Raw genomic sequence first — 22,594 nt, 5'->3', positions numbered from 1 at the left:
GGTGGGGTCTCACCAGAGCAGAGCAGAGGGGCAGAATCACCTCCCTCGACCTGCTGGCCACGCTTCTTGTGATGCAGCCCAGGATACGGTTGGCTTTCTGGGCTGCGAGAGCACATTGCTGGCTCATGTCCAGCTTTTCATCAACCAACACCCCCAAGTCCTCCTCCTCAGGGCTGCTCTCAATCCATTCTCCACCCAGCCTGTATTGATACTGGGGGTTGCCCTGACCCAGGTGCAGGACCTTGCACTTGTCCTTGTTGAACCTCATGAGGTTCCCATGGGCCCACTTCTCAAGCTGGTCCAGGTCCCTCTGGATGGCATCCCGTCCCTCAGGCACGTTGACTGCACCACTCAGCTTGGTGTCATCTGCAAACTTGCTGAGGGTGCGCTCGATCCCACTGTCCATGTCATTGATGGAGATATTAAACCGTACTGGTCCCAATACAGACCCCTGAGGGACACCGCTTGTCACCGATCTCCATCTGGACACTGAGCCATTGACCACTACCCTCTGGATGTGACTATACAACCAATCCACCAAACAGTCCACCCATCAAATCGATATCTCTCCAGTTTAGAGAGAAGGATGTTGTGGGAGATGGTGTCAAAGACCTTGCAGAAGTCCAGATAGATGACTCTTCCCAGTTGGAGACTTTGAGCACTTGATGACAGGCCTTATGTGTAGTTTCTTGTTTAATATGATCTTTTCTGAATGACTGCTCTGTTATACCCAGTCTATTATATCAATATAACCAGGTCTCATAAACATGTGTGATGACTTGTTTCTATACTAACATATGTATATACAAGCATGCCTGTAAGATGTGCTTAGGGTAAAATCATCCATTGTTATTTCCCATGGGTAGATTCAACTAGAATATTTTCAGTATTCCTATTTCTTTTAAATACTAATAAAAAAAGCAAAATGTCCTGATAAACTTATTATGTTACCGTAATACCTAACAGAATAACTTTACCTGCTTAGGATAGGTATATCGCTGCATGTAATGATTTCTGATAAGTTTTTCAAAAGATGCCATGGATCATACATATGTATTCTAGAAATTTGAATCTCTTGCCATCTAAGCAAGGAGAATTGTTTGAGCAGCACATCAGACTCTGTGAAGTTCCTTGCAATATGAAAACCTGGGTTTATAGCCCTGCAGGCACTTTAACATCTATGTAATATTCTTTCTCTATGCGATCTCACTTTTTGGACTACATGCAGGAAGGAAATTACACCTCTGCCTAAATGGAGGCAATAATGATGCTATATCCTTACTTGTTGTTTGACCTCCTCTTAAGTTTGTCAGTATTATTCAAAAGAAATTGATTTATAAAAGACAGCAATTGGAAATGGTAAAAATAGAAATTTTGTTGATTTTCTTACAAACCATGGTTTCCTATGATAGTCATTGGAATGTATTTTGCATTGCATAAGGTAAGTTTCAGTTGCTTGCTTTTGATGAAGTATCCTATTGTAATAGTTACTGTAGTAACCGAAAAGTAAATCAGTAATCTCTCCCAGCAAAATATTATTGGAACTGCTGTATATGTACAAGCTTGTCAGAAACAAAGTGCACACTTCAGACCTCAACTGTTCCTTTTTTTGTTTTAATTGCTTTTTTTGTCATTATACAATTATGTTTTATGTAGTTCTAAAGAAGATAAAAGTATCTAAACATTGTCAAAATATATTTGGGATTATGCATGGATATCACCTACTAGCAGTATAGAAGAATTAAGATAAAGACTTTCACTCAGTTTATCACAGGGAAGAATGTTTTAGTAATGCATGATATTTAAAGATATTATTCTGCAGTCTCTGAAGGGCAGTACTGGAAGCCCAATCAGATGAGAAAGCTAAACGCAGACTGAATAGAAGTCACTGGAAAAACATTGTGTTTAACAGCAGCATTAACTGAAAGACAGAGCCAAGGCGTGGCTGGGATTTTTAGTGGGATTGTCCTCCATCCCTTGTGGAAGTATGTAACTAAAGCTGGAGGTACTGTCCTGAATATTGTACATCCGTACCAAACTGATTTCAAGGTCCCTTGTATGCATGTTATTTCTTTATATTCTGGTAATAGAATCCAGTCAAAACATACTAACAAATCCAAACTCGTATTTCAAAACTTCTCTTGAGCTTGGGAAGCTCTGATTCTGCTCTTGAATCCTCAGGTTTGGGAATTCTTGGTGCATTGGTTCCTGTCCGAGATGGCAATTTACTTGAGGAAAACTTGTTTCTTTTTCCACTATTAATGAATTTTCCTTTTTTAACAAGTTATCTGTTACTATTTCTCTGATTAAACTCAAACATCGAGGCTTATGAAAAATCACGAATTTATTCTTTTTGTAGAAAATACTGCTTTTTGTAACCTAACACTGCTAGCAACATAACAAGTCCTATCCTGATTTCTGTAATTCTTTCTTTCAAGCTGAAACATCTATCCCAAAAGAAGAAATAGAGTCTGGGTTTTCAGCTGCTAACAAAACAATGGGAGAAAAGATAGACTGGGGGAGAAGAAACAGATGGGGCTTTAAGTATTTCTTTGGTTTAATTGATATTGACAGTGTAGAAGTCATTTTAAGTGTCTATTTAAAATGCTAAAAAAAAAAAAGTAATGTCCTGTGTCAATAATTTGGGAAATAAAAGAAGGATGTCTTACAAGATATGCAGAAGTATCACTGTAGGCTGTTCTGTTTGCTTACTGCAATTTTATGAAAATTCCCACAGGCTACAATACAGTAATATTAGATTTTATGCTCTGTTTTATAGCTGAGGTGTTCCAGAATGCTCTGCAGAGAAGAGTGGAGAAGGGATTATGACAGGACAAAACATACAAAACAGCAATTCCCTCTTAACCTTGTGTATGTCAACTAAAACTTTTAATTAAAAGCAAGCAATGGCCTCAAAGTTAGTTGAAAGTTGAAGAAGCCCCCTTAATGCACTTAAAAAATACTTAAAAATATTTAACCTTTCCTTCCTGCTTATGATCACCACCTAACTAGTTCTTAGTGTAGGTGCCAAACAGTGGCAGCTTTTCTCTGTTAACACTCTTCATTAAAGGACTGCTACTGAGTAAAAGCTGTTCACTTCTAGCTACCCTAATAACTACTACTTTTGTTCAGTTCTATATATTTAGCTGAAATGTATCAGTTGTTCCAGTTTCACAGCTGATAAAAGTTCCAGCAATTTTCCCCAATTCAGTGTGACAAACTTGCAAGTTCAAGAATGGTATTTTCTGCCTGAAGCATGTGTGCTTTCAAATAATTACAGCCTCTTCCTACTGTGTATAATACAAAACTTCAGTTAAAGCAGTTAAACACAGTATGGTGGAAATTTCTTTACAGTAGAACATCTAATTTGTCTTAAGAGCTCACTGAATTTTGTGAATTGACAATTAAGTGAACAATTATAATTAAAAAAAAAAAAGAAACACGAATAGATCTTGCAGCGGGCTGTTCTTGCTTGGTTATTTTGACAATGGTACTCTTAGTTGTCATTGACTTTTGCTGTAGAACCTGGAGGAAAGAGAGAACTTGTTCACCTTTGTCAGGTGACATGGGAGGGATTGAAACAGTTGGTGCCTCTTTTCAGAATGAGGGCAAAAAGAAAGACCAGTAGGCTTCAATTGTCTCTTTTGAGGTCATTAACCTTACTATATTTTTTAGTTAATTAAATATGTATTTACGGGAGGAATTTCTGAGAGGTCAAGTCCAACAATGTCCTTTTCCCCTCACTGCATAGGTGGCAAAGCCATTAGCTTATACAGCGCAGAGAATGACTGCTGGTACCACAGCTGCCTACAGAAATGGGCATTGAAACGTTACTGAGGTTGCTGAAGGAACAGTAGCCCTCTCGACTGTTGGTATAGCATTTACCAAGAGAGTGATCATACCAGGGTGGCCTCAAGTGGTTCAATAGTTCAGAGTTTTCTATCAGCAAGACTTGGAAAGTTTGGCCCTTAAAGATAGCATCCTACTTTGTGTAAGCGCAGGGCACTGCCGGTTGTGTTGCCTGAAAAGGCTTTGCAAATCGGAGTGTTAAAAGCTGTCTTAAATTAGTGGAGCTCAGTGTGGTCATCTGATGGTCCTCACAGTAACTTTTTGCCTTGTGTCACAACTTGATGGCACCAGGCTTCTGTTTCATGGGCAGAAGAAATTAAATCTGTCCATTTGAACGACTCAATAAAGCCTTTGCATGCGTCTGCTCTAATGGAGAGCCGATCTTGCGTGACACTGAAACAAGATGTGGAGGTCCTCCCTTTCTGAGAGTAAGGCTGGTGGTACCATAGCGACTGAAGATGACATGAGGTTAATGCTTGTGGATTGAGGCCTTGCTTATTTTCTATATTATCATTATAACACCATATATTGATACCTGGAAATGATGTAGTTATGACACATTTGGTGGGTGGAGTGGCATGGTGACAAGTCAGGGTCCTCCTAATCCCAGCTGGTGATCTACATAACTAAAGAAAAAACAGCGCACATCTGTCTGTCTTGAACCTGAAGACACTCTTATGGTCCAAAAGTGTTGTGATAATTAAATCAAATGGAATCTCAAAGCCAAGGACCAATAGACAAAGCCGCATAGCTGCTTTCCCCACAAGTTTCTGGTGTTTGTGTGGCTCCCTCCCTCCACACCACATGATACATATGAACCATCTGTGGGAGTAGCTGGTACAGTTTGATGTATGAAACTATTCATGGCTGACTGGAATGCAGAAACAGCAGCCATCGTGGCTGTAAGCTTTATTCTCCTACATTGTTCGTTGCTGAATCTCTAACTCTGCAGCAGCAACTGGGTCAATCTCATGCCTAGTGTTCATTCCTCAAGAGAAAGGGAAAAGAAGTCTGAACAGAGCTTTCTCTGCTTCTAATCCAAACCTTGTTAGTACCCAGCCTAGGCTGGAGATGCAATATTATCATGCCCAAAAGATGGTCTTTTGAGTTAGAAGCCTGTATTTCTTGTCAACAGAGAAGAGTGTTTGGTTGTTCATTTGGGAGTAGGGACACCTGGCTGAGGAGAGCGTGATGGTAAGTTTTGTTAGCTGGGATTGCCAGCTTAGAGTGGTAGGACTTGTGTGACAGGAGTCAGCTATTGTCAGACAGCTGTTCGCTCTTAATGCATCTGTACGATAGGAAGCCCCAGAAGCCATGTGTGTGCTCATCTGATGTCCGTTTTTTCTAAAAGTGTCCATGTAACCACCCTACTGTTTGAGGCCTGTGTAGTTCTGATTTCTTTGCACAAGCAAGTAGGTCTTTGGGTTCTGCTCATTTTGAGCAGAGCATAAGCCCCAAGAAGTTCGGTAATGTCTGAAGGGAAGGACTTGAAACTTTTTATATTGTGTTTTATGATCTTGTCCATTAGCTAACAGTGATACTATGTATTATGTTACATGGCCTGGCAAAAATCCAGCATTCTGTCAATACTGTGTTTTGCTAAATCTTGCTGGGAAGAAGAGTGCGTTCATACAGTTATGTTACTAAAAAGGAATTGTGTTTAATTTCATGGAAGGCTCATGGCTAAAAAAATGCGGTTATAGAAAGTGCAAACTACATATTTAGCAATGCAAAATATTTTAGGCAGCCAATTTTACTCTGTATTACTTGTAATAACAGTATACCAATAATGGTATAAATGTGATGATTTTTTTTTTTTTTGCCAGAGCATTCAATTCCTGTTAAAATTGCCATTATGCCATAATTTTTTGTACTACTAAAAGACTTTCAATTCAAGGGCCAGTTATTAATTTATTTATAGATAATAGAGCCATATTTATTGTGGAAACGGATTTCTCCGTAGTATTTAAATTTATCTGTAACAATATATGTTGCAGAGAGAGCTCTTGACTGAAATTAGGAGATAGGTTACAATAATTTTATAACTTATGTTATTTGTCCTCTCTGGACTTGGGGTCTTTTGATGGCACTCTTGTCTGTTGCACCTGTTTTAAGCATGGGGTGGAAATTCATACTGTGAAAGTCATTTGAATTACACTGTGAACAGAACTTTCCCTTTTATGCTCGTTTTTGAAGTGGATGCCATGAAAAGGTAGAAAAGATGAAATTATTCATAATGACTGTCAGTAGATTTATGTCTTGAGCAAGATTTGTATCCTGGAATTAACACTTCAATAATTAAGGTCAGTCTTTAGATTTAACACACTCCCAAGAAAATAATGTAATCCTTGTAGCTTCTTTGTTCAAAGATGTAATAGTGATGCTAGCATTGATGCTTGTTTAAAATTAACCTTTTTGGAAATTGCCTTTCAATCTAAGATCTCATTGGATCTTGTACAAAAAGAAAGTCCCTCTGCTATTGAATAAAAACGGTCCTGCTTGTGTCTGCATATATGTATAGAATTTTGTTGCATTGTTGCACAAAGTTGCTGACTGATAGGTTGGTATGTAGCACTATCCTCAATGGCTCCTTCAGCTATAGTCGTAACTAGAATCAACATTTTGAGGCTGTACGATTTTATAACAAAGTTTTCATACCTGAAGACAGCCTTCTCTTCTTACTGCAAGAAGTAATATAAAACAAAGTTTGTTTTAGGAAATTGATTTCTTGATTTTTACCATCCTCCATGGCTGGCTGAGGTATTTCATTTGTTAATGATGGAGTCTCCTGTAACGTTCAAAGTGTGCAAGTGTAGCAGTCCTGCTTGAGTATCAAACCTAGCTAGGGAGGAGTTGGGTGGTGACCAGAAGAAACAGCACAACTGCGAAGGAGCTGAAGGGCTTTTGGAATTGGTTCTGGGATACCTCTCTTTTGTGTTACTTTGAAAACTCAAATATAAGCCTAGAACAGGCTTATGAATACCACTGACTCTTTTTGTCTTTATATTGATAAAGAAACCATAGCATCCAGTCCATTGGTAACATAGACTTGATTCCCCTTTCAGATTCCTAACCAACTGTTTCAGGTTTCATTAGCATGAGTGGAAATTCTTTTAGAGCATGTTATTAATACTTCGTTAAGGCTCTTTTTACTGGCTGTATTTGACGTTCTAGAGTCTGCTAACAGGATACAGACTATTGATTAGCGTTCATGTAATTTGCTCTTCTTTAAAATTACTACTTAACACCTATTTCATTGATGGACATCTCAAAAATAGCAAAAGACAGAAGCATTAAGAAAAGCAATTTGACAATGACGTGTGGATGTTTTTTGAAATATTAGCTTGGTTCTGGACACTTTTTTGTTTAAGAGAATCCTGTGTAATGTGTAGAAGTACACTTAGCTTTGATACTGTCATCCCAGCCTTAAAATACTCGTGTGATAGCTCCTTAAGTTGGTATATATTTGCCTTGGTCTCGGGGCGGGGGGGTTAGTTTTTCTCTGCAGTTAGCAAAGTATAGACAAAAATAAGAAGTCAAATGGGTATACTCTGGGGTAACATTTATAGTTCTTCTAATTACAGAATTAAGTCTGGTTTGTGGAACTTCAGTTAAAATCTTGAGCAATATGGAGTAAAAAGGTTGTGTGGCACCTACTTCTCTCAAAAACCTTGGCTGCCATACAGTTTTAAGATTGCCTATTGTAACTCAAAGGATTTTAAAGCACACTGCAAAAACAAAGGAGTATATGCTAAAACACATACCCTTGTTGATAGAAGCTCAGCCTGTGAAAGCCTCTCAAATAAGTGACTTGATTTACACAGGTGCTGTGTATTTACAGTGTCTTGGTTGGATTTTTGGTTGCCTAGTGGCAACAGAAGTCAGGCAACACTCAATTTGTTTAAAAACCAACGTAGGGTGCTTAATGTGACTTTTGATTAAAATGTAGCCCACTCAGATATCTTGTGTCAAAACAATATTGGAGTGGGATAGTGGTGGAATATTCTTTGTCCAAAACGCAGTCAAGAATTGTCCTAACAATTTTTCTGATCGATCCGTACTTAGCGACGCCTATTCCAAGAACTGTTCTTGTTCCTTGTATCCTTATATCTAATGGTGGGGTGAGGTTTTACTCTCTCCCATATTATCATTCTGCAGGAGCGAAAAGGCGGGGGGAGAGAAGGTACACAAATTCACCACTGCTGAGTCAAATTTTAATATGTAGAAGAATGTAAAAATGAGAAAGTTTGTTAAAGACTGACAGCTAAGACAATTCCAAAAGGAGTCATAACTACTACTAAGTCTTTCTTCTAGCACATGAAGGGCTGAAAATGTGCTGACTAGCCTGTAGGACAACTGTTGACTGTAATATAAAAGAGAACTGAAGAAAGCTAGAAGAAACTGTGTAGATTCCCAAGCTGTAGTCCTGGTTGGGAGACATATGGAAAGAGGCTGTCTAGAGTTGAAGGAATCATGAAGTTATAGCAAAAATGGGCAGGCTGAGCACAAAGAAATTACCAGGACTAACTGGTATTCATTAAGACCTCTGAGGAAATTTAAAAGTAAAATAGCTGGATTTCTAACAGTAGTGTGCAATTTTTCAGTTCTCTAATACTAGAAGGTGTAACTGTGATGCCAAAACCCAATTTCTCTGTGGACCTTGAGAACTAGAAGCAGGTTAATGTGTTGCCTCTACCAGACAAATTAACAGAAATTGCAATAAAATAAATTTTCTGTAATGTGAAGTCTTGCTTTATAGATTTCTTGTAGTTTTTTGTAAGAGTCAGCAAACCTGATCAAGTCAGTAATTGCTTGGGCATGGATGAATAACTGACCAAAAACAGGAGGCAGACAGTTGGAAAAAAACTTATGCTAGTGATAGAAAGTATTCAGGGTAGTAAGGAGGAGGGCTAAATGGGAAAAAGAATGGGGGAAAGGCCGTATGAGATTTAGTAACTATGCAATAGAATGTCCGATGATCTTAATTGTAGGTAAAAACAAAGTGATGCAAGTGGAAAAAGCAGTTCTGTGTTGTCATACAAAATGAGAAGCTTTGAGCAGGCTGTTAGCACTGAGGAATAAAACAACTGTGCTGGTTTTGGCTGGGATAGAGTTAATTTTCTTCACAGTAGCTAGTATGGGGCTATGTTTTGGATTTGTGCTGGAAACAGTGTTGATAACACAGGGATGTTTTAGTTACTGCTGAGCAGGGCTTACACAGGGTCAAGGGCTTTTCTGCTGCTCACCCCACCCCACCAGCGAGCAGGGTGGGGGTGCACAAGAAGCTGGGAGGGGACACAGCTGGAACAGCTGACCCCAACTGACCCAAGGGATATTCCACACCATACGACGTCATGCTCAGCAATAAAATCCTGGGGAAGAAGGAGGAGGGGACGTTTGGAGTGATGGCATTTTGTCTTCCCAAGTAACCGTTACCCATGATGGAGCCCTGCTTTCCTGGAGATGGCTGAACACCTGCCTGCTGATGGGAAGGAGTGAATGCATTCCTTGTTTTGCTTTGCTTGCATGCGCAGCTTTTGCTTTACTTTTACTTAAACTGTCTTTATTTCAACACACAAGTTTTCTCCCTTTTAGTCTTCTGATTCTCTCCCCATCCCACTGGGGTGGGGGGAGTGAATGAGCGGCTGTGTGGTGCTTAGTTGCTGGCTGGGGTTAAACCACGACAACCATGCAGTTCCATGATAACATCAACTTGTTGCTAGGCAGCAGATCAAAATCAAATTAAATAGTGGGAATTATTAGAAAAGAAATAGAGAACAAAACAGGACATAATTATGACAACGCATAAATTACATGGTTCACCCACAAGTTGAGTATCATGTGCAGCTCTTCTGCAATCATCTCAAAATAGTTACATTAAAGCTGGAAAAGGTTCAGAAAAGAGCAGTGGGGGTATGGAGTTGATTCTCTATAAGGCACAATTAAGTAGACTGGAGCTCTTAAAGAAATTCTGGCAATGAGTAAGTCACTAGAAGTACAGAGAGGGCAGACAGAGGTGGAGAATAAGATGAATTAGGGACTATCAGTTGAACCTAGCAGGACCTAGAGGAAGCACTTCTTCATGCAGTGGGTAGTAAAGACACTGCCAAAAGACCCTGAGGGTGCAAGAAATTGATGATGCCCGGGGCATGCTGGATGCATACTTGGAAAAGAGATACACTGCATGTCTTAATAGACAAATCACTACAGGACAAACCACAAGTGATTAGAAAGTAGAATATGAAGGCAGAGGGAAGTATTGTTTATGCTTGATCTCTCTTTTTGTTGTTGTTGCTGCTTGTAACTTGTGGCCACTCCTACAATTAGAATACAGGGCTATGCTGAAATGATAAACTGACTTCAGTTTAGCTTTGTCCCAGTTCTCCAAGGTGAAAAATAAAGTCTGTGACAGAAAGTAATAGCATGCTATTTTAGAGAAATCCTGAAAACATAGCACCATAAACGTATAAAAATGTCCCATTCAGATGTCTCAAATTAAAAATATTCCTAAAGCATTAAATCATATACACCTAAGCAAAAGCATGTCTTGGCTGTAGAGTTTTCTTCCACTTGCAAGAAAACTTACTTCTCAATAGAACTAAAGTGCTTTAAAATCTGCCAGAAAAATGAGATTTCTCAGTTATACTAAAGGCTCCTTTATTAAAATATACATGCAAATTGTAAAACTGTTAGTTGGAGGAATTGTTCTTTGGATACTAGTTCTGTATTGGCAGTTTGATAACTGTAGTTCTGTAGCGCTAATATTCAGAGGACTTTGTAAAAGGTGGTGGAAGGTGTTCTATAAAAGCAAAACTGTTCTTTATGAAAACTTTGTTTCCATATACAGATAGCCATTTAGAAGAATTTCCTACTCTCCTTCACTGTGCAGCCAGATTTGGATTAAAGAACCTTGCGACATTTCTACTCGATTGTCCTGAGGCCACACGCGCTTGCAAAATAACCAACAAATATGGAGATGATCCAGCAAGTATTGCTGAGAAGCACGGGCACAGGGAACTAAGAAAATTAATCAAGGAGTTGTCAGTAAGTCCATATGCTTTTTCATATGTCATCTATAACCAAGGGACTATGATGTTGTACTACTGAGATCCCATAGTATCTCCTCTTGTAAAGCCTAATATGTTGTAGTCCTTCTGTCTGAAAATATTATTATACTCCCCGTCTCAGAAAGAGGGGTCAAAATGGGGTACACCTACTTTCTTTGTGCACTGTCATAATGGAGATCAGAGTTTTTGTGCTACTTGAATTTTAGGCATGTAATGGAAGGAGAACAGTGAATCGTAAGTACCTCATGTGGCCTAGCTAGATTGGTGCTTCCAGGGCCCAAACAATGGTTATATAGTAGTCTAGCCCAACTGTCTAGAGTAGGAGATAGACTTCTTTAAAAGTCACTCTAAAAGTGACTCTGAACTCTCTTAGTGTTGCCACTCTTCAGCATTCAACAAAGAGTGGTTGCCCTGCCTTGGCTGTCCACTCCACTGTGAAGGAAGGCTAAATTTTACCACCTTGTGTTAGATGGAGTAAATCTTTCTTCAGCTGGGTATGCAGGAGGGGTTTGGGGCAATAGTTACCTTTCCACATGAAAGATAATAATAGAATAAAGGTCTGTGCATAGTTGTAGCATGCAAACTATTGCCAATAAAATCTAACAGAATTGGCAGTATAAAAAGCAATATACTGTAGTAACATTTGAGAGCTTTAACCTATTTTAAGTCTTTATTGTGCTAACTATAATATGAGCAGAGATGATAATTCTTGCCCCAGAGGTTTTAAAGCCTAGAGAACAAATTAGGTAAATCATGTATCGAAAGAAAGACGGGATGTGAACGATGGCATAAGTAAGCCTACATTGTGAAGACCTGGTGCGGCTTTGCTGATGGTGTGTTTTGTTTTTTGGGGTGGGTTTTTTTTTTTTGGTGTTGGACTCCATGTTCACAGACAAATGGTAACAACAGACATGTAAGAGGAGAAAATACAAGCAGTGAGAAAGCTAGAAGTTTCACTTTTCTGTTAACCAATCATCTTGATGTAACCATGGATAGACATAAGACCAAAGATGGCATTTGAAGAAATACAAGATAATAGCTGTGTAGATTATGTAGGGGAGAATGTTTTGCATGACTAAGGAGGAAAATGCAAGAAACCTAAAGGTAGTTTAATGTAGAAAGAGATATCATAAAGAATGGAAACACTGGCTGACTGAGGTTAGTTATTAAAATTCTAGAGCAAGGACATAGGGATTGATCAAGTTTTTTCTTTGATACAGTTGGCATCTAATGTAAAGGTGAAGGAGAGGCATTGGGAAAACTGAAGACGAGTTTACTGTGATCAGTGTTGAACCATGCAGATGGCTTTAGCAGTGTTTTATGAGCAGATTTTTATTTTCTATGAGTTCAAGGGGAAGAAAATTGCAGACCCTAGAACCTGAAAGTAAGGCATTTTGGCAGTGGTCAAGATGCTGAATGAGAATATGCTATTTAACTTTTTGTTGTTGAACAGGTATTGATACAGGCTCTAAAAACACTGAGGGTGGGAGAGTATCTGCAAAGCAGGTATATCTCCTTTTCTAATACTGTTAACGAAAGCTCATGCCTAATTGAGAATGTGACCTGGTGTCTTTTCTGAAGTGACGGAATATTTTCTTGCATTTACTGGACAACGAATCTGATCAGATCTCAAAAAACTGCAGAGCTTTTTCCGCTGATGGAGCGCAAAGGGGTGTTGTGCTACAGAGGTGATGCTTTTACCTCAGTTTTTGATACTGTAGTTGAGATCAAATTTAACTGCAGAAAATATTATCCTCCTTATGATCCAGCATAAAGCTGTCCACAAAACCAGGCTCTCTTTCTGGATCAACATGTTAGTAATTTTACATATAAGAACTTCTAGTTACAGTAGTTGTCTCGCAGTCATCCTTGGTCAGAGAGCTGCCAGTAGCAGTCTGACGTATAAGGTCAGGACCTTCAGTTCTTGTAGTTTACCAATTTGCCTTGCAGAGAATGGAATTGTGTTCCCCAACATCCCTACCTGTGGATCTGGCTAGATGCCATTTTTGTATGGTCAGGTACTCCGGGTACACACTGTGTAAAGGATTGGTAAGACTAGGCATAATGTGAATGAGGTGATATTTAACTCTCAGTGAGATACCTAGATTTCTTTTCTGAGATGGTCATATGAGTCAGAATTGAGCACGGAAACATAGTTTCCATGTTAATTTATCATGTTTAATGATAATGGTTAATTCCGTAGGACATTTATTTTTTATGCTAGTGTTGTAGAAACTCACTCCCCTGCACTTCAGATGTCTTTGTTGTGCACCCCACATGGGACTGGAGGCTTCAGAAAATGGGTAGTTTTCTTTTCATCCTTAGAAATGCACTCATATTCAACCTCATGGTATAGTTTGGGGCCTCTGTGAGAGGAAACATAAGCACACGTGGTACAAGCAGACTACAACTGATATGCATTGAGAGAGTACATTGCACTTTTGAAGTCTTTTTATATTTTGGTAGACTTTGTCAGTGACAGAAGGCAGTTTTTGTGAGGGTGGTAACGTTTCACTCTAAAAAGCATGCAAAGTATGTGCACACCTGATTAGCTTTTCTTTTTTAATAAGATTTTTAATTGTCCTAATAAAGTTTCAGCATAAAATTATCAATCTAAACCATGGATTTATAGTGGTAACTCTGACTTTATACAATGTAATTTTTCATTAAAGCCGTTCCTTCACGGTACATATCAGATATTATTTGCCCGTAAACAGTTAACAATATTTGTTCTCTGCTCATGATGACTGCTCTCCCAAGTGTGAATACCTATACCAGGCCTGAGGTAAAAACAACCCCACTACCATCGTGAGCATGTGTAGTCTGGTTGGGACATGCAGTTGTAGTACCCATTTTCAGTTGATTCAGATGGTGTGGCTTACTAATCCGGCACAAGTGAGAATTGGAGCATGCTTCAAGTCTGCCAACTGTGTAATATGGTATTTTAGAAATGTTAGCTCCAGCCACTGGAAGAAAAATGACTTATTTGTGTCCCATGTAATAGTACACTTAAAAACAAAAACACTTACTGTACTTCTGTAATTGATGAGAATGTGGAAAAGAAATATTTGTGTGGCTCTGAGCCAAGCAGAATTTAGTTTAACCACATTCCAGGAACTTCCCGTTACAGCTGAAGTATTGAAATTGCTCGTTATTACAACAGAAGTACTTTTCTACTTGGCACACCTCTTACCGTTTTAAAATTGTTACCTGTGTTTTGCCGTTTCTTTAAGGTATGGCCCCAAAATATATACAGTAATTCATCACTTCTGTCTTAAAGAGCAATAGGGTTCCAGAAAAATGAGTGTATTAAAACATACATTTAATTTGTCCAAAATCCTATAAAATGTCTTTCATTTGCCTTTGTGCTGGGGAATCCTTAGGGGAGTAAGAATTCCCTGAGATGGTTAGAGGGAGAGAACGAGCACCAAAAGAAGAAGCAGCAACACCACAGCTCCTATTTCTGTCCTCAGGCTCCTATTTCTATTCTTTGCTGTGCAGCCCTCTTTGGTGGCTGGTGAGCAGATCTGTGCTCAGGGCTTTTTGGCGATGCAGCTTTGCTGGTAATGCCCTTCAGCTCCCACGTCCAGCAGGCTTACACAAGTTCCCTGTCCTTGTTTAAAGGGAAAATATCTTTTCTGGAACTGGACACCAACAGTGTTGATGTGGGGAGAGTTACAGCCACAGAAGGCAGATCTGGAGTGCCTGGTGGGCATGCTGGGAGCTGGTCTCCTGATTTGTGTGAAAGCAAAGCACAAGGGAAGGATCACATAACATGTGGCATGCTTCTGCTGATACCGCTGTATGAATGGGGGAGGAAGAGATTTTCCCCTTTTAGTACCAGTGTTATATGCAGGGTCATTAAATGCTAAAAGCATCACACCCTTTAAGAACCTGTATGAATGTGTGCTCCCACATGTGGTAGTGTCTGCCTTCTCTGTCAGAATCCTGCATTTCAAACACTCCTTGAAAATGTCTCCTTTGTGCTGAGGGAATGCAAGACTTGATCCACTTGTGTTAAAGGTACTAAATTGATGGAGCTGTCCCTAAAAGAGTCTTTAATGGGGATTATGATAAAGCTCAGTTTCAAATGTGCCAGCAGTTTATTAAGCAAATTGTATTTTTCTTGCATTTTAGCACAAAGCCATCTAAGTTGGACATTAATTTCCAATTTCTACATGTTTCATTGTGGTTTAGATGAAGTAATTCCCTCTTCTGTAGCATAAAAGAGGGATATCACTTAACATTCTGCGATAACATCCTGAATTGTTACTTTGTCTTGTGATTTTATTCCTCTATAGAACCAAGTACTTGAATATTTTCCATAATTGCGTTTAGGTTGAATTGCTTGAACCAAATGTGTCAATTTAAAACTAGTAAGAGACATTCAGTAGGAATATTGGCAGGAATCCTTGTCTCGGAGCATCTGAACAGGGTAAATGATGAGTCTTTAGAGTTTAGTTAATCCAGCTGTTGGCTCAAACGCCAGTAAGAAAGGTGGAAGTACTTTTGCTTTCCATTAGCCACAGGCTTGAAACATATCTGTGGTCAGTTGTTACAGTCCCCGTGATAGGTAGTACTATGTTAAGCCGCAGTTGTTTGCTCGGATATTGGGGCCCTATTTCAGGTGTTTGTATTTTGCGTATGCTCTATCCCTGAAAGCTGCTTTGACGCTAGCTTGTTGTTCTTGTTGCCAGCTGTGGTCTTCTAAGCCTATGTAAAAGTTCCGCCTCCAGAAAATAAAGAAATCGCTTAAATGAAGTTCTTATCCAGCACACAAAGGAGGAATTTAAAAAATAGATGAGAGAAGATTTCTAAGCATTAAGTGACTAATGAGGGGAGTATGTTCAATTTGTGACCTAAACATTTAAAATTGGAGGTCGCACTGATATCCAGTTCAGGCGTTTATGCTTTGGTACGGGCGTAATTCTTTGTTCCAGCGCTTTGGGTTGCTAATTTCTTCCTTCTTTTACTAAGAACTGTGCTGCTGAATGTGTCATAGTCAGGAAGATTACTGTGTACCACTTGTAGTATACATCACAATTTCTAAGAAAAATACAATTCAGGAAGTGTTTTATTGGTTGTTTAATGCAAATAACTTCTGATTGTTGGCTTTGGCCTTTAAAGCCGATTCCTAGGGGTGACATAAATGTTATTTAAATTTAAAAATTGAAACAGTCATTTCATGTTGCCACCACGCAGTCGAGACAGCACGAATTCATTTTTATTTTTAAAATACCTTCTAACCTTTCAGAACTGGTTGTCTGAAAGCTAAGGCAGAAAATGCAGGTTAATTGAGCTTTTTTAACCTCCCAAAGATCTGTGCCCAGGCCTGTGACAATCCATGGCAGAACAGATGGAAGAATCTTCTTCCTCTGCCACCAGCAAAACTCTGTCTGGATTTCTTGTTTAATTCTGTCTGCCTGCTTCAGGTACCCCTTTAGGCAGCTATTGAAAAAAATATAGGTATTTAATTCTGTACGTATTGGTGAAGTTCCTTTAGAATTGCATAGATTGAGACATTGCCCTGGATAGGCCTTTCACAAGAAGCCTGTTTTTTCCAGAAGGGAGAGTTACATCAATTCCTTTCTAACTCTGTTGAGGTACATCCCGCAAAGTCTAGATCCATAGTTACTGAGTTCACTGCTGTTAGCAGTTCCCTCAGTAGCAGAGAGAAACATTATCATACAGGTGGTCATAATTTTCACTCGGAGCCTGTTTTATGGAAGACATATGGGGAGTTTTCGGTTCTGAAATGCTGAGCTATATTTTTTAAATCTTAGCGAACTTAAAGGATGGGCAGGGGTGTAGGTTGGCAAGTAATTTATCATTGTACACCTCTCCCCTCTCATCTATGTCTTATTTTGAAGTGAATGGTTGGAATCAGAATACAGAATTTCTTCAAGTATCTTCAACTTGATGAAATAGAAAAGAATCTACAAAAACAATGTACTGTGGAAATTGAGGGTACTTTTTTCCTCAGTTGTTTTACGCAAGAAGAATCTTACCTGGCTTTCTAGCTACTATCACCAAAAGACAATAAATCTTTACACAACAGGAATCCCTTCAACAAGGATTCTCATGATTTGCTAGGGAGTTCTAGAAGCTCATTGGGAATCAGCTTTTTTGAACACAGGAGTATTATTCTTACATTTATGTTTAACTTTGTGTTTCTATAAAAGGCTGTATGATGTGAAAGAGCTCCCCAGCATGAAACTATTATATGTTTAAATTTGGTTGCAATATCTTCCTGAGCTATTAATTTTCTGCTGGGGAAGGACCACATGAAGTGGATATATGTTAAAGAATCTTAAATGAAATTAATCTGATTGCTATCAATATTTGTTTAATTACTTTAAATACTACTGTAGTATTGCACTGGTCCATAGCTCATTACTTTCAAACAACTGGAAGAGTATATGAAAGAGAAGAGGATTAGTCTGGTTTGAACTTCATGCTAATCCACTAGTGATTCCTCGGTAAAGCCCGCTGGGATTTTATTCTTGCCACAATATTTTAATGTTCAGAAATGCTGGTTACATGCATTCTTTGGTACACTGGAAGTTCCTTAACTGAAATGAATAAGTGAACAAATTCTTTGATACTTTTTTAGTGACTGGATATTCACAAATCAAATTCTTAAACTTCTTGAGGAATTGGAGCTAAGTCCCGTGAGCTTCTGCCAGCTGATATGCAACTGTTATCCTATGATTTCTGTCAGATGTTTGTTCACTGGGTTCTCTTTCTTTTCCAAAATGGCCTGCGGAGAGGCTTCCCGTTATCAGTGCCTGGTGTCTTGTGTTTCAGATTTGGTTTGAGGGGTTTATTATTTTTATTTTTACTAGCTGACAAGGTTTCCTTCTTCTCTTTTTCATGTGTTCTCGGAGGGATGTGCTCCCTGTAACAATATGCTGGCATATAGTGCCTTTTGAGGTCAGACAATTTATATCTCAGTGAAGAGATAAGGTACAGGCTGAGCATGGAAAAGCTTGTCTTTAAGGAGAGAAGGCTAGATTTCTCATTTTTAAAAAATCACAGTCATTACACTAAACACATTTTTAAAGTTTCTATGTAGACTTTTGTTCAGGCTAGAACCTTGCACCTTAACTGTGCTTAAATCTTCTGTCATAACTGTGCAATTGAGTACAGCCTTCTTGCAAAAAGAATGATAAATGGAACTGCAGATTTGGAAACCTTACTTCTGTATGAGATGCCTATTGAAATTTGTGTGTAATTTAAAGTGAACTAGAATAGTTTTTCCAATGAATTGTCTGGTATTTTGTCTCATCTTTTGATATTCTGTAACCATATCAGTGACACAGTGGAAGTCAGTTATTTGCCATTCACAGTTTCAAAAAGCCTTTACAATTTTTAAGGGAAACTTGAATACTAATGGAATTTCAGGCAAAATGCTTGTGAATTAGAAGCAGGGAAAATGAAAAGGGTTCTGTAATGATACCTCTGTTCGTAAATGTATTTAGGGTTGTAAAACCAAGGGATTTCCAGAAGTCTTTCCGACTGTTTTGTTGACAGGGCAACATCAGCAAAGATACTTAGCTAAAGGATTTTTCGGGAAGGTGGGGGGTGGGGAGTGTCCAGTTTTTCAGTAGTGTTTAGGCTGAAAAGAATCATCTGTATCATTTGTCTGCATTATTAGGCTCTGAATTTGTTTGAACATGTGAAAAAACATTTGGCTAAGCTGTTTATGTTAATGAAAAATGCAAATGCAATACTTTACAGAAGTGAGAGAAAATAAAAGAGACCATGTTATGTTGTTGTGGAAAATAAATATGTTTAGGTAGATAATGACTCTGTACTAGCCTGAGGAGGTGTTAGAAGGTATATGGTAAAGATATGTAGAATAGTAACTGTTTTCAGAGTAAATGAGGTGCTTCTGCTTAACCTCTGTCATGGTAAGTGAACAAAGAAATTTGACATGAAATACTGTCCTGTATAAGATGCAATTTCTCTATTCAGCTAGTTAAGATACCACTGAAGCTAGTGGCATAGGAAGGATTCAACAGGCTAGAGATTTCTGTGGATGTTGAGAACTTTTAGTCACTGTGTAGTGTGTTGTTTTTGCATCATGAGGGCATGAATCCTCTACCTCAGTTACAACCAGTTGCATGAGGTTAAGGAAGAAACTTTCCCAGGGAGAAGCTACCCCAGAGTTGTCCATTAAAACAATTGCTCCTTGCACCTTTCCATCAACTTTCCTGCACTGACTGTTCCAATAACTGTATTATTAGGTGAAAAGGTTGACTTTCTTCTTCCTCAAATACAGACATCTTGGAAGCCCTTGCAATGCAAAGGAAAAGGTGAAATGATCTAAAATCATCTGCTAGCTCCAGGTTTACTACAGAAGGAAGAATTGCTGGGGCATTCCAATGGGAAGTCTAGAAGGAAGTTTTGGGTCTTGCCTCTGTCATTTGAAGCAATTTGAAGGTATATGTGTAACTGTCAAAAAGCAGATTTACCTTGATATAGTGTATGCTCTCAGTGAGGCTATCTGGAGTATGCCCTTTGGCTGCCTCCCAGTGATCTGGAAGGAATCAAACATCTGTCATATCTTAGAAGTTGTTGAGTACAAAGAAAGATAGCATATTAACAACACCTTTCTCCAGCCCCTCAGAAAGGGAGAAAAAAAAATTAAAAAAAAAAAAAATGCAGAGCAAAACTGTAATAAGGGCTTTTCAGCTTCATGAGGGAAAATGAAGGAAAATTAGGAGCGGAAAGGAGCTGTTAATGTTATTGTGGTAAATATAATCTGTGAGCCAAAACCACCTAGCTTTTGAGTGACATTGTGAGATCTGAAGGGAGCTTTTTGATTTCAAAGCCCTAAGAAAAACTAGGTGGAGATGCAAGAATTGATGAGTAAAGTTAGGTAAGAGGCTTGCCACGTCCTTAGCAATCTGAAAGTTCAGAAGCTCTGCACAGATCTAATGGTGACTTACCAAACTTTCCTACAGCTGTAATTTATTGCTTAATTAGAAAAATTGTCTTTCGCCACTACATCAATAGAATGACCATTAGGGAAAGGCATTTCTCAAAGCTACCAAGCCCATTATATGAAACTGCTTAAGAAAATCCATTTCTGCCCTGCATAGTGTTAGTTCTGTTTAACACAGCCATGCACAATCTCAATTTATAATTCTGTCCGAGGACCCTGCACAGAAGGCACACTCTTTATTTTGCCTTCTATTCTTCCTGCCCCCGTATGTTGTTTTACAATAACTGATTCAGTATTTCATTGCCAGGACTCTAGGGTGTCTAGCAATAATCATTTCCTTTTCTTATGTTTGGTGTGGACTTAAAAATGGTTTCTGAGTTCCCACACTCTACCAAACTCAGAAGAACGTGCAGTGATTGACATATATGTGTTCACTTTCATGAAGAAAGCCAATATGTTAAAAGATTGCTTTATAATACATGTTTAATAACCATCATAATCACTGTAATTGAAATTTTATGCTGTGTCTGTAACAGACATGGGCAGCCTTCCTCAACCCCACGAGCTACGTGCCAGAATCTTCGTGTGGCTGGCAGCAGCAGTATACGTATGTCAGAGGTTTGGGAGTTGTTCTCAGGCAGAAGTTGTTAATGGTTCTCTACAGCTCTTACTGTGAGGCATATAACTGGATCTTAGCACTCTCTGATGATGCCAGTTTTACGAGCCACATTGACTTGATTTTACTTGCTTCTGAGATCTCAGGTTATTTTGCTGCTCCTGTATGGTCTTGGTGTGACCTGGGAGCCATCCTTGAAACATTAGAGAACTGCTTAAGACCTGCAGTTGGCCACCTGCAGCTTCTGAATTCCGGCTGAATTCATCTCCTGTTAATAAATACCACATTCAGAGAGCCACAAGAATGAAAGTAGGCAGGAAGGCTCCTGCCATATGGAAGACACTGGCAAGTTCCCATCAGGCTACCTAAGAAAACACAGAAATCAGTATCTGTACCAAGCATGGAAGTAATATAATAAGTGTGATTCCTAATTGGATCAGTTAATCAAACCTTCAAAGATTTTTTTCTAATGAGATATATTTTTTTAAAAATGCTGCCAGTTGATAGCATGTACTGGTTTACGTAAATGGGTCAAAGGATTGAACAAAAGTTTCCATGGAGACTTTATATGACTCCAAGGTGCTTTCCAAATTAATTAGTCTTGTGTTGCAAGGAAAAGAGGTTAAAGGTGACAAAATCCAGTACTGGTATATAGATCTGCAGTCAGTTCTGGCCAGCTTGTCCTAGGGACACCTGTCATCATTGACAACATTATCAGTGCAGTTATAACTGTAAAAACTAGTGATTTTTACAGATTTCTTTGTTCCTCTCTTCAGAAAAGTTAAACAAGACAGACCTAGGCGCAGGCCTGAGCTAATTATGCACATACAGAAAAAGAAAAAAAGCCTCCTTCTGGAAACTCAAAAATAGATAATTTCAGAACTCTGAAAGCAATCGTGATTGGGGTCATTAGTGAGAACTGTTAACCTCCTTTTTTCCAGATTATTAAATAAATGTTTTTTTATTTTTAATTTTTTTCTTTTGTGCCTATTAAATGCACCCATGTAATGCAAAGAGAAAGATGATATTTCTTATTAGTTTTTTATTAAATAAAATGACAAAGAAGCAAGTGTGCATATGCAGTACATTGGGACTGCATTGTGTTGTGGCTCATGAAATATGATGTGTTTAGTTAGAGCTCGGGCACTCAGTGAAACAGGCGTCTATGAGACCCTGGACTGTGAATCGTTACTGAAGAACAAATAATGCACAGTGCCAAGAGCAAAACACAGCCCATTGTTCATGCAGCACTTAACTAGGAGGAGTAGTTATTGGAATTGAAATCATCTCCATAAAGGTGGTAAACTACTGGATAGGGTTTTAACAGTGATTCACTCTATATCTGCAAGCAGTAGGTGCCAGCAAAAAAGAGTAGATGGTAGAAGTACATGAGCAGAGGCTTTAAGCAACCTTGGAAAAATGCAGAGCTAGTGGGTTACTGTTGAACAAAACCATCCATTCCACAGAGCAGAAAAAACATATGCAGGGCATAAATGAACAAAACCATACCTTCGTAAGAGCTGGAGTTTTAACTGCCTACCACAGTACAGGTGAAAAAAGTGGAGAGATTTGGAACAGAAGAAGATACAGGGATTTACACTTGATTGGAATTGAGAATTTGTTCTTAGGGAGTTATTTCTGTCTTTTTCCACCAGCAGCTGAAGATCACAGGGGGTGAAAATATACATTGGACAAGGTATGCCAATCTAAGTAGAGATGGAGAAGCTAAAAATGATCACTCAAGTGTCTGGAGTTCTGAAGTACTGTGACTGTGAGCATCAGACGAAGTTATACTGTGTGGCACCACGTTCTCATAAGCATATGGTCAAAATTTGGTGCTTGTGGCTTGTGTAAAATGGCCACTAGCAAAAATAAATGCCATTATACCAAGCAAATGAGAAGGATTTAGCAGGATTTCAAGAATTTTGAAAGATTAATATCCTTTTGAAAAGCTTGTGTTAAATGAAATGGATCATAAACAGCTTTATTGCTGTTGCCTAAGAAGTCCGTGAGGACTCGGGGGAAGGCTAGCTATGGATTCATGGTCTGAACACCATATGTGACAGTCTGGTCATAAAGGACAAATACAAAAATATGTATTGGATGTGGAGA

At 38.8% G+C, this 22,594-nt stretch overlaps 1 protein-coding gene across 1 annotated transcript in view; it reads left to right on the top strand.

Annotated features, from left to right (window-relative positions):
• BANK1 (B cell scaffold protein with ankyrin repeats 1) overlaps positions 1-22,594 on the top strand; it is a gene marked incomplete at its 5' end in the record, with an annotated part of 136,431 nt that overhangs the window by 38,272 nt on the left and 75,565 nt on the right. The window contains one exon of the mRNA XM_082315052.1: positions 10,697-10,893. Coding sequence (XP_082171178.1) covers positions 10,697-10,893 — 197 coding nt within the window. The remainder of the gene's footprint in view (positions 1-10,696; positions 10,894-22,594) is intronic.

This window comes from Platalea leucorodia (genome assembly GCF_965183815.1).
Source record: "Platalea leucorodia genome assembly, chromosome: 6".
Classification (NCBI taxonomy): Eukaryota; Metazoa; Chordata; class Aves; order Pelecaniformes; family Threskiornithidae; genus Platalea; species Platalea leucorodia.
The sequence above is the reverse complement of the archived record's forward strand: the minus strand, read 5'-3'. Positions and strand labels throughout refer to the sequence as shown.